The sequence below is a fragment of the Eupeodes corollae genome, chromosome 1 (assembly GCF_945859685.1).
Source record: "Eupeodes corollae chromosome 1, idEupCoro1.1, whole genome shotgun sequence".
Classification (NCBI taxonomy): domain Eukaryota; kingdom Metazoa; phylum Arthropoda; class Insecta; order Diptera; family Syrphidae; genus Eupeodes; species Eupeodes corollae.
The window spans coordinates 64,974,582-64,987,519 of NC_079147.1; the positions used below are offsets into that span (position 1 = coordinate 64,974,582).

General features: G+C 39.3%; 1 protein-coding gene across 1 annotated transcript in view; it reads left to right on the plus strand.

Annotated features, from left to right (window-relative positions):
• The window catches only part of LOC129939803 (uncharacterized), a 74,355-nt gene that overhangs the window by 55,758 nt on the left and 5,659 nt on the right, over positions 1-12,938 (plus strand). The window contains exons 2-4 of the mRNA XM_056047962.1: positions 5,341-5,577; positions 5,731-5,908; positions 6,164-6,267. Of these exons, the coding sequence (XP_055903937.1) occupies positions 5,341-5,577; positions 5,731-5,908; positions 6,164-6,267 (519 nt within the window). The remainder of the gene's footprint in view (positions 1-5,340; positions 5,578-5,730; positions 5,909-6,163; positions 6,268-12,938) is intronic.

A 12,938-nucleotide genomic window follows, 5' to 3' on the forward strand; every position in this document is an offset into this window, starting at 1 on the left:
ATGTATTCTGGCATACCGAACTACTTTGATGACTCCAATTCAAGAAAAGAAGAACAAAATTTCTTGGCAGCGACATGCTTTCTCATTCTCAACTTCTCAACGTTCTTAATATCTACTGCTACTCAAACATATATTACTTCTTAAAAGCGTCAATAAAATAACGCAATCTTATTACAACTTACCGAATCTCACTGAATTGATAGGAGACCTTGAATCAAAGGTAAAAACCTTTGAAACTTCTATAAGTAAAGCTTTTAGAGTCTCTTGCCCAGTTAAATATAGCCGTAAAACCCTTCCTTCTTGGTGGAATGAAGAACTATCGAGTCTTAGGAAAATGACGAGGACAATTTTCAATATCTGCCACAAACACTTTCCGGGTTGCGAGAGTGATTACCCCGAATAGCTTGAAACCACAGAGCTAAACGTAGCTCATGTGGAGCAATTCAATTCCGTTATAACCAGAGAAAATATTTTGTGGGCCATCAATACTTTTTCTCCATATAAATCCCCAGGCATGGAGGGCAAACTGCCAGTTATGCTTCAAAAGTTGCATGATGTGGCAGCTCAAAGGATGTCTCCTTCTCAAACATGTGCCCATTTCGTGGAGACAGGTCAAAGTAGTTTTTATCCCGAAAGTGAGTAGGCGAGGTCACGAATCCGCGAAGGATTTCAGACCAATAAGCTTAACATGTTTTGTGCTTAAAACCTTGGAGCGCATTCTGGATTACCATATCAGAGAAATCCTAAATGGACGACCTCTCGAAAGCTTTCAGCATGCTTATCTTAAGGGCAAATCTACGGCGACTGCCCTCCATGAGGTAGTTCGTACTGTAGAACAAAGAATCCATTATAAAGAATTTACTCTTGCCACCTTCCTAGACATAGATGGTGCTTTTAACAACGTCCTTACAGAATCCATAGAAGAATCGTTCGTAAAGTTCGGTGTAGAAGACTTCATTCAAGAATGGATTATTTCCATGCTCAGTGTTAGGAAGATTCGAGCCTCTCTAGGCAATACAATCGCAACAAAACACGTGAGTAGGGAAACACCCCAGGGTGGTGTTTTTTCGCCTCTTCTATGGCTTCTGGGTCATGAATACAATTCTCGTTAAATAAGAGAGATGTGGAGTGAAGGCGGTAGCCTACGCGGATGATTTGGTGCTATTGGTTTTAGGAAAGTACACCTCTGTGATTAGTGAAATCACGAATTTAGCTTTGAAGAAAGTTAGCAACTGGGCCACTAGTTGTGGACTAGGAGCTAACCAAAGTAAAACTGAACTGTTGCTCTTTACCACCAAAACTAAGGTACCGCCCTTCACGCTACCTCAGCTCAACGGTCAAATCCTATCATTGTCTTCCAGTGCAAAATATTTGGGAGTTATACTCGACCCTAAACTAAACTGGAAACTAAATATTGAAGTACGGGTTAAGAAGGCCTGTGTTGCCTTCTACGCCTGCAGCAAAACTTTCGGCAAAAAGTGGGGACTTCAGTAGCAGATGATTTTATGGACGTACACAGCCGTAGTACGCCCTATCTTAACATATGGTTCGATTGTGTGGTGGCCTGCTCTTAGCAAAGCCTTTAACATTAATAAGCTAAAGAAGGTTCAGAGAACAGCTTGCGTGGGCACCACAGGGGCCATGCGTACTTGCCCAACGGGCGCCTTAAACGTTATTTTGGATCTTCTACCAATCGACCTTTTTATTAAATACATAGTTTCCTGCAGCGCTATTAGGCTGAACGAATCAAACAGCTTTTTGTCAAAACCTTATGGTCACAGAAACTCTACGAAATTGATTCCCTCGGTAGACACTGACTACTGCACTTCTACTTTGAACCTTAGTAAGGGTTTTAGGGTTATTTTCCCATCGAGAGAAGATTGGGAGGATGACATCGTGTCGATAGGTTTCTACACAACCATTTTTACTGACGGCTCAAAGATGGAGTGCGGAGTTGGTTCTGGGATCATTTCTGAGTCCCTAAATTTAGCCATATCCTTTAGGCTTCCTGACTTTGCTAGCGTTTTTCAGGCTGAACTGCTGGCAATAAGGGAGGCATGTACTCGTAAGATACTTAAACAAAAATCAAACAAAAACCGAAATGCGGCTATCTTTACAGACAGTCAGGCAGCTGTCAAAACTGAATCAAACCGAAGGTGGAGCAATTTACCCAACTGCATTATATCTAGGAAGATATGGCCCACCTATAACAAAACCCGTACAAACGATCTTCTATGCAGGCCAAGGCAAGACATTGCCAGGATTGTTGCGGTTTGTACCGGACAGTGGCCTATAGGTGTTCATGCAGAGAAGTTGGGTATCTCCTACAACACCTTTTGCCGTAGCTGTAGTGACCAAAGAGAAAGTGAAACGATAATCCATTTCCTCTGCAAATGTCCTGCTTTGACAAACACTAGAATGAAATACTTTGGAAAAGCATTCTTTCAAAAACTCGATGAGCTATCTGAGACAAAGATTAGAGACCTAATCATTTTTCTCAATGCGACAAAATGGCTCTAACATAATCGCTATATGAAGCTTCTCTATCAATCTATCCCTTTCAATCAAAGGTCAAACGAGTTTTTGGTATCAAAACGGCGCACTACAGCGCTAATTGGATCTCAGGCTAGGTTGCCTTGAGATCGCCATTTCAACCTACCTAACCTACCTACCTTAATCGACTTACAAAGCTTATATATTGTTAAATTTCCTCTTTATCCTGACAGGCAACTTAAAGTTATTGTCAAAATTAATTTTAAATCAGCTATACTTATTTTTTGTAAAATATTATTTAAAATAAAATTACATAAAGGGTGATTTTTTTGAGGTTAGGATTTTCATGCATTAGTATTTGACAGATCACGCGGGATTTCAGACATGGTGTCAAAGAGAAAGATGCTCAGTATGCTTTGACATTTCATCATGAATAGACTTACTAACGAGCAACGCCTGCAAATCATTGAATTTTATTACCAAAATCAGTGTTCGGTTCGAAATGTGTTTCGCGCTTTACGTCCGATTTATGGTCTACATAATCGACCAAATGAGCAAACAATTAATGCGATTGTGACCAAGTTTCGCACTCAGTTTACTTTATTGGACATTGAACCAACCACACGAATGCGTACAGTGCGTACAGAAGAGAATATTGCGTCTGTTTCTGAGAGTGTTGCTGAAGACCGTGAAATGTCGATTCGTCGCCGTTCGCAGCAATTGGGTTTGTGTTATTCGACCACATGGAAGATTTTACGCAAAGATCTTGGTGTAAAACCGTATAAAATACAGCTCGTGCAAGAACTGAAGCCGGACGATCTGCCACAACGTCGAATTGTCAGTGAATGGGCCCTAGAAAAGTTGGCAAAAAATCCGCTTTTTTATCGACAAATTTTGTTCAGTGATGAGGCTCATTTCTGGTTGAATGGCTACGTAAATAAGCAAAATTGCCGCATTTGGAGTGAAGAGCAACCAGAAGCCGTTCAAGAACTGCCCATGCATCCCGAAAAATGCACTGTTTGGTGTGGTTTGTACGCTGGTGGAATCATTGGACCGTATTTTTTCGTATTTCTTAACAAGATGGCGCTAATGCCACACAGCTCGCGATTCTATGGCCATTTTGAGGGAAAACTTCGGAGAACAATTCATCTCAAGGAATGGACCGGTAAGTTGGCCACCAAGATCATGCGATTTGACGCCTTTAGACTATTTTTTGTGGGGCTACGTCAAGTCTTAAGTCTACACAAATAAGCCAGCAACTATTCCAGCTTTGGAAGACAACATTTCCGAAGAAATTCGGGCTATTCCGGCCGAAATGCTCGAAAAAGTTACCCAAAATTGGACTTTCCGAATGGACCACCTACGACGCAGCCGCGGTCAACATTTAAATGAAATTATCTTCAAAAAGTAAATGTCATGGACCAATCTAACGTTTCAAATAAAGAATCGATGAGATTTTGCAAATTTTATGCGTTTTTTTTTAAAAAAAAAGTTCTCAAGCTCTTAAAAAATCACCGTTTATCTATCTATCTACCTGTTCAAGAAATTTTTAATAGTAAATGTTTACATCGGAAATATTTACCTCCACTGGAGAAGTACAGGCGTATTCACAAAGAAAGTCTTAACGACGTTTCCTTTTAAATCAATCCTTTTTCAATCCTTAGATTCCACTAAAAATATATACCACTATTACTTTGAAACAAATGTAAATAAGATTGATGGTTCAGGTAAGTTTACACTGTCTATTTTTTTAACGTTACAGGAAAAAAAACATCATTTCTTAAGAACTTCAACCTGTATTGAGCAAAAACTCAAAAGAAGATATACAAAAGTCTACAACCAAAATGTGCGTTTTCGTTAGAACTCAATGTCTAACTACAATAGTTAAACATCAATATTTCGTTGATCCACGACGAGAATCTAAAAATGTTAAAATCATTTCGGCATTAAAGAAACTTAATTTTCGACTTCAGCAGATGCATCAGATGTTCTGCTATTTCTCTTAAAGATTTTTATGATTATATCAGTACATATGACATTTTTTGAAATCTTCTATTTCAAATTCTTACATCCGCGCTCAATGACATTTAGGTCATAGCTTTTTGGCGCTGTGTAGACTTAGCGCAAAGCGTGATATCGAAGTCAATCCTTGACAAATACGGAGGAATATCTGAAATTCTTAGCCTTTTTCAAGTTTTTTTTTAAGTACGAATCTACCTTATTTAAAATTGCTTTCACTTCTATTTTCACGACCACTGTACATAAGATCTCACTTATTTAAAACCGAACATATCTTTGATCTCCTGTCAGCCTTTTTGTTTAGTTTGTTGTTCAAATTGGTTTATTTTAAGAATGTCTTGGTTTTTTTAACACTTGATGGGTTAAAAACTGTAAAAAAGAAACAAATATCTAAGTTAATTTTTTGCAATGCCTTAAGTCTCACTAATAGCTAAACCGATCAAAAATTATCCTTTTTTTCCTTTCCCATTCAAAACTGTGTAACTTAAAATTTGATTCCAAACAACCATTAAAAAATGGAATGCTTTTAATCAAGAAATTTAAATATATTCCAAATTTTCCAGCCTAGCTTATTTTAAAGGACTTTGTTTGTATATTTTGAAAATTAAAGTTGTAAAAAGTTATCATCCAAACATTTTCTAGAGTTCATTATTATTAAACACAAACAAACACGGCTCACGAATTCTGAATTTTGTATGCTTTTTTTGGAGTTGACTTCATTATACCGTAATTATTTTTTATCCATAATTAAAATACAACTTACAAAAAAAAAAACATAATGATATAAGAAACACCTTTGCTGCAATGACTTTGTAATTTTTTTTCCAGGAAGGTAAACGAGGATATCTCGAAGGATTAGCGTCTCATTATACAAAACACATATCACTGCCATACGAAGACATTTTGGATGCGATCGAAAAAGTCCGCTTATCCAAGTGGAAAGAACGACACGTCCGAATAGCAGCTGGCCTCACAACAACCCGCCCACATCGTGGAGGCATTGGTAATCAAGCAAACCTGCCCAACAGTCACAGTCAACCACTTTATGTTCCCGGAAAATATTTGGTAAGATGATAATGAGCAACAACCATGCAACCATCATCCCGCACAGCTGATGATGCTACTTTAAAAAGAGTGTTTGCAGCATTCTGTGTGATGACGGTGACAAAACTTTTTTAATCTTCCTTGTTTTATCCTTTTTTCGTTGCAATCACACAGCCTTCCAGTTGTCTCTCGAATCGTGAAGAGAACGAAATCTACAGCTTTGCCCAGAGCGATCTAGCCGCCCGAATGGCTCGCAGTGCAATTGACTCGAAATCCGCTGCCAATTTGAATGGCATGCAACATAGTTACTCAACCAACAGGACGAACTTTTTCTACGACTTCTCAGCAACAGGTGAGTAGAATCGCTTGGCTGTGGGGTGGCGGCCACCGCGGGCTGAAGTATATGAAAATAAAAGAACCGCCTTGCCAAACAGAGGTTCACTTTAATGTTTGTCTTCCTGTCTGTGCCCGCTGCCGGTCTTGATAATATTCTACCATCATACCATCTGGACTTTATCTCTATATAAATGTACCTTCATCACGAACCGTAACGACCCCCATCATCATCATCCCATTGCATTGCATCGCATCACATTGCCATTGCCAGAGGGACGCAACAAGGCCAAAAGACGGACAGTTTTTGCTCGTTTCCTCAATGGGCTACGACAGAGCGGCGATGAGCTCAATCAGACGGAAGGAATGCAATTAAAAGTAAGTAACATTGAGAGAGCTATCCTCCTGCTCAGATATTTTCGTATTAATAAAGACGACAGGATCTGAATCTGTCCTTGGGGCAAAAGACGTTTTCTTTTTTTTTTTTTCAGTTTTTCAGTTTTTGTTGTCTCTCACCCTCAACTTGACGATGACGACAACGACGAGAACGACTGTCCCCGAGTCTTTTATTTTGTGATTTTTATTTTATTTATTTTTTTGTGATTTTCCATTCAATAAAAATTTCAAACAGAATCATTATAATGATGTCCCTTTTTACCGACTGCAGGACCTTCTTGTTTTCCGATTTCTTTTTTCCTGCCAAGTCATCAGGACATTTTTTTACATATATTTGGCTTCTTAGCACCGCAATCGCAATCGAAATGAAAGGTTGCCCTAGCGTGGGGTGGTGTGGGCAGTTTATCAGAAGGGGTGGAGGGGGGTGTGTTGGTCTAGGTATAGGTTGCACGGGATTCCATTTGTTCACAGCTGTCGTTCCGTATTAAATAGAAATTAAGTTCTTTTTTTTAAAGTTGTTTTTTCAATACTATAGACGATGACGACGACTACTTGGTCAAAATTGGTTAATGAGGTGAATTTCACCAAAAGAAAAATAGTTAAAAAATCAGTAGCATATTTTCAAAGTTGGCTTAGTTAGTTAGTTTTTAAACATAATACGAAAATTAAAATACAAATTAGTATTTAAAAAAGGGTTATCTATTTTGCAGGTTTAAAATTAAACGTAACTAAAACACATAAACGGTGATTTTTTAAGAGCTTGAAAACTTAAAAAAAAAAAACGCATAAAATTTGCAAAATCTCATCGATTCTTTATTTGAAACGTTAGATTGGTCCATGACATTTACTTTTTGAAGATAATTTCATTTAAATGTTGACCGCGGCTGCGTCTTAGGTGGTCCATTCGGAAAGTCCAATTTTGGGTAACTTTTTCGAGCATTTCGGCCGGAATAGCCCGAATTTCTTCGGAAATGTTGTCTTCCAAAGCTGGAATAGTTGCTGGCTTATTTGTGTAAACTTTAGACTTGACGTAGCCCCACAAAAAATAGTCTAAAGGCGTCAAATCGCATGATCTTGGTGGCCAACTTACCGGTCCATTCCTTGATATGAATTGTTCTCCCAAGTTTTCCCTCAAAATGGCCATAGAATCGCGAGCTGTGTGGCATGTAGCGCCATCTTGTTGAAACCACATGTCAACCAAGTTCAGTTCTTCCATTTTTGGCAACGTTGCGTCCAACAGCATCTTTGAAAAAATACGGTCCAATGATTCCACCAGCGTACAAACCACACCAATTTATTTTTAAACAGTGCATTTTTCGGGATGCATGGGCAGTTCTTGAACGGCTTCTGGTTGCTCTTCACTCCAAATGCGGCAATTTTGCTTATTTACGTAGCCATTCAACCAGCAATGAGCCTCATCGCTGAACAAAATTTGTCGATAAAAAAGTGGATTTTCTGCCAACTTTTCTAGGGCTCATTCACTGAAAATTCGACGTTGTGGCAGATCGTTCGGCTTCAGTTCTTGCACGAGCTGTATTTTATACGGTTTTACACCAAGATCTTTGCGTAAAATCTTCCATGTGGTCGAATAACACAAACCCAATTGCTGCGAACGGCGACGAATCGACATTTCACGGTCTTCAGCAACACTCTCAGAAACAGACGCAATATTCTCTTCTGTACGCACTGTACGCATTCGTGTGGTTGGTTTAATGTCCAATAAAGTAAACTGAGTGCGAAACTTGGTCACAATCGCATAAATTGTTTGCTCACTTGGTCGATTATGTAGACCATAAATCGGACGTAAAGCGCGAAACACATTTCGAACCGAACACTGATTTTGGTAATAAAATTCAATGATTTGCAAGCGTTGCTCGTTAGTTAGTCTATTCATGATGAAATGTCAAAGCATACTGAGCATCTTTCTCTTTGACACCATGTCTGAAATCCCGCGTGATCTGTCAAATACTAATGCATGAAAATCCTAACCTCGAAAAAACCACCCTTTATACAATATTTTTTTAAGGATATTTCTTTTATATTATAAAGTTTGAGATTGACATTATGTGTGTAACACTACATTATTTAAATGACCACCATGCGATTTGTTGGAAGCATCGATTATTTTAAAGTAATTTTCGACTTTTCGATGCATATTGGGTGGCTTATTAGCCATAAATTGACGAATGTTGGTTTTTAAATGCTCAAGAGTTGAAGGTTTATCAGCATAAACACGGTCTTTCGTGTAGCCCCACAAAAAAATTCCAGCGGTGTCAAACCACATGATCTTGGTGGCCAGTTGATATTACTACGACGATAAATTACGCGGCCAGGAAATGTCTTTTGCAATAAAGCCATGTGGCATATGGCACCATCTTGTGCACACTAAACTCAAAGTCGTATTCTTCAATAGCAGGCAAAAAAAATCGGTTATCCTATGGCCATAACGCTCCGAATTGATGGTGACAGTTGTTTCGAAAAAAAAAGGTCCAATCACACCTCCGGACCAAAGAGGCCACCAAATAGTGACTTTTTGGGGATTTAATGGGTGTTCAAGCACCCATTCAACTTATCTACGACATTGTGAGTGGTCAGCTGGCTTCAGTTGTTGTATGAGTTGGCCTTTATGTGGATGTAGGTGAAATTCCAAATGAAGCTGGTTTTAAAAATAAAAAATATAAATTGAAACTGCAAAATGGATAACCCTATATTTTTCGAATTTTATCAGTTTAGCAACTAAATTTTCAAACTTTTAAAATATAGAATTTGTGTAGAAGACACGTTTCGGGAGTTTTCCTATTCTGAGAGTATACCGAGTACCATATATTTGTTTAAGATGAAAAGCTGATCAACTCAAAAACGAGTAAGATTGAGATTTAAAACTTTCCAAAAACAGACATTTTCTTCTAAAAAATGGTTAAAAGTAAATATATAAACATTTTTAAGGTAGCAGCTTCCCTTAATACTTAGATGAACTCTATTCCAAAATGTTTAAAAATATCCTTTGTTTGCATGAAACAATATTGCAGTTTATATTTTCAAAATTTAAAAAAAAATCTTTAATTTTTACTTACTTACTTACTTACTTAAGGTGGCGCTACAGTCCGGGTGGACCTGGGCCTCAACCAACATGCGTCTTCAGCCAGCTAGGTCCCTAGCTAGCTGTCTCCAGTCTCGCACGCCAAGTTGGTTGAGGTCCTCTCCCACCTGCGTGCGCCACCTGAGTCGCGGCCTTCCTCTACTGCGCCGTCCCTCGGGATTGGATTCGAAGACCTTCCGGGCTGGAGCATTGATGTCCATCCGCTCTACATGACCTAGCCATCTAAGCCGTTGGACTTTAATTCTGCTAACTAGGTCAGTGTCGCTGTACAGCCCGTACAGTTCGTCCTTATATCTTCTCCTCCATTCTCCATCTATGCGTACGGGACCAAAAATCACCCGAAGAATTTTTCTCTCGAAGCATCCTAAGACGTTCTCATCCAGGTCCAGGCCTCAGCGCCATAAATGAGAACCGGGATGATGAGTGTCTTATAGATGGTGATTTTACATGCTCGAGAGAGGACTTTACTTCTCAATTGCCTTCTAAGTCCAAAGAAGCAGCGATTTGCAAGAGTTATTCTTCGTTTCGTTTCAGCGCTGGTGTCTTTGTCTGTATTAATAGCGGTGCCTAGCTAGACAAAGTCCTTAACTACCTCAAAGTTGTAGCTGTCCATGGTGACGTTTTGTCCAAGAAGTCTTCGTTCCTTTTTTGATGACAGCATATACTTGGTCTTGCCCTCATTGACCACTAAACCCATCTTCTTCGCTTCCGTAGCAATGCTCAAAAACGATCCACTGACATCACGCCTTAATCTTCCAATTATGTCAATATCATCTGCGTATCCGAGTAATTGGATTGACCTTTGGAAGATAGTGCCTCTAGTCTTAACGGTTGAGTTTTGCATAATTCTTTCCAGAACGATGTTGAAGGAGTCGCATGACAGTGCATCGCCTTGTCTAAAATTTTTTTTGACATCAAATGCATCGGTAAGATCTTTTTCGACCTTGATAGACAAGTGTACATTCTATATCGTCATTCTGCACAAACGGATAAGTTTGACAGGGATGCCAAAACTAGACATTGCTCGGTAGAGCTCTTCCCTATAGATGCTGTCATACGCGGCTTTAAAATCGATAAAGAGATGGTGGGTATCGATTTGAAGCTCCTGGGTTTTTTCCAAGATCTGCCGTAGTGTGAATATATGGTCGATAGTGGACTTTCCTGGTCTAAACCACACTGATGAGGAGCAATCAGGTTGTTGACGAATGGCTTCAGACGTTCACATAATACGGCAGAGAGGATCTTATACGCAATGTTAAGGAGACTGATGCCTCTGCAGTTGGCACAATTTATAGGGTCTCCTTTTTTATGTATCGGGAACACTATGTGGCTGGTACCCATGGGAGGTTTTTTTTACCTTTTGGTAAAATTTACGTTCCTCATTCCCGTTGTGACATCCCTCTATCTCTTCGATCGCGCGCTTCTCATGCTCTCTTTTTTCTATCTAAGAAGCCGGTGTTCCTCTCTCGTAGAGGTCGTGAGCAGCTGTAGTCCTTTTGTGCAGCGCCGTTTTGTATGCCTCTTGTTTCGCTGCGTGCGCTTGCCGGCATTCGTCGTCAAACCAGGGGTTTCGCTGTGTTCCCGTGTGAAACCTAGCACTTCAGAGGCGGCATCTCTGATGGCTGCAAGGCAATTTTGCTTCTGGTTTTCAATGCATAATGCAGGAAGCATAGGACTCCTTAAGAGGTTATTAGAGACTCGATCGGAAAAGGACATGAAAGTCTCTTGCGATTGTAGCCGTCTAACGTCGAATCTTCTCACTTCCTTGTTTTGGCTTGGATCGGGATATCCGTAGCCGTACCTTGGCTACAGCGAGGTAGTGGTCCGAGTCAATGTTGGCCTCTCGAAATGTTCCGATATCCTGGATACTGGAGAAACGTCGTGTGTCGATCGCAATGTGGTCAATCTGGTTAACGGTTGATTGATCAGCAGATTTCCATGTCCCCTTGTGGACATTGAGATGTGTGAACTGTGTGAACTACGTACTACCTACCAGATTGTCTCACCCCGCAGTGAAATCGATCAGCCTGAATCCGTTGTCGGAGGTAGTGTCATGCAGGCTGTTCCACCCGATTATGGCACCAAAGATGTCTTCTCTTCCTAGCATGGCATTAAAATCTCATAAGACAATTTTAATGTCATAGCCAGGGCACTGCTCATTTGTCTTGTCTAAGAACTCGAAGAATATGTCTTTGGTGTCTTCATCTTTCTCCACACCCAAATAGACGCTGTCTTTGTTCTCGGTAGCAGTCGCCGTTGTATATATCGCAGTTTAGGGCTTCCGCTAATTATTCGGCTGCACGTGGTCTGTTAAGGGACCTTACATTCCACGTTCAGATTTGAAGTTCATTGTCCTTATTTCGTTTGCGTGGGTTGTCAACAGTGAATTCGTCCGTTTTTGAGGCTTGTTGGTGCTTCGCAACTAAATATATTTTGTACCTGGCCAGGAAGTCACCCCGATATGGCACAACCCCTAACCTGCCGCCTGGATAAGGAGAGGTGCCTTAGTAGAAACAACTCTCCATCCTCTCTTGTTTGCTGCCAACAACAACTTTCCACTAGGGTTGGAACCAAATCTAGAGTTGAGGTACTAGGACCCGATGTCCACCACGGGGAGGTGAGAGTAGGAGTTGATAGACAGAGGTGGGTTTTGAGAAAAACCTGTGGACGCTTATGTCCTCTTGAATGCACATGCCCGCCATTTGAACATCATTTTTTAAATTATTCATTTATATTTGAAATTTTACTAAAAAGTGTCGTTAACTTTATGTTTCTAAAAATGTTAATGTATATTTCAATTTTTAAGTATTTTTGGAATTATTTTCATACTTAATTAATTTTATATTTACCATGAAAACTCAAAACTTTTGAAATTAACGAACAATTTGAAACAAGAAATTCAACTTGTTCCTTTAGTAGATCAAAAATTCTTCTTAAGTACTCGTTACGTAAATATTCGAAATCACTCAGGTGAATTTTCTTTAAAATTCCTTCACCAAATAAAAATAAAAAAAAACATCTAAAAGGACGAAAAAAAAGATTAAATTTGTTTCCTCTCGATTTAAGTCCTTTTTGAAGACGACGACGTTACTAGTGCTGGTGCTCTGCCATACTCTGTTACATTATTGACGTTTGGGGGATGTTTTTTTCTTTTTGAATTTTTTCTTCTTTTACCAGTGTGGGTAATGTCCTTTAAGGTTTTTTGTTTTGAAGTGCTAACTGCTTATTACTTTAGCGCGACGCGACAACATTTTAAGTCCACTTGGTTGAAATGAGTTTTTTGTTTTGGTTGTCCTTATAGAATGTCACCAAAGGACTCTGGTCAATTTGTTGAGTCCTTTATATTTTTGGTTACACCAAATAACACAAAAAACAAAAACACAAAAATGAAAACATGTCCTTTGGGTGAAAATTGCAATTTGTACATAATACACGGTCCAATGCGGAAATGTTGTGCACTTTAGCTTAGACTAGACCACAATCTTGCTCAAGAGTCCTTTATATGAAGGAGAATATGAGAAGAGTGGAATTTTATCTAAAAAAGGTGAATATG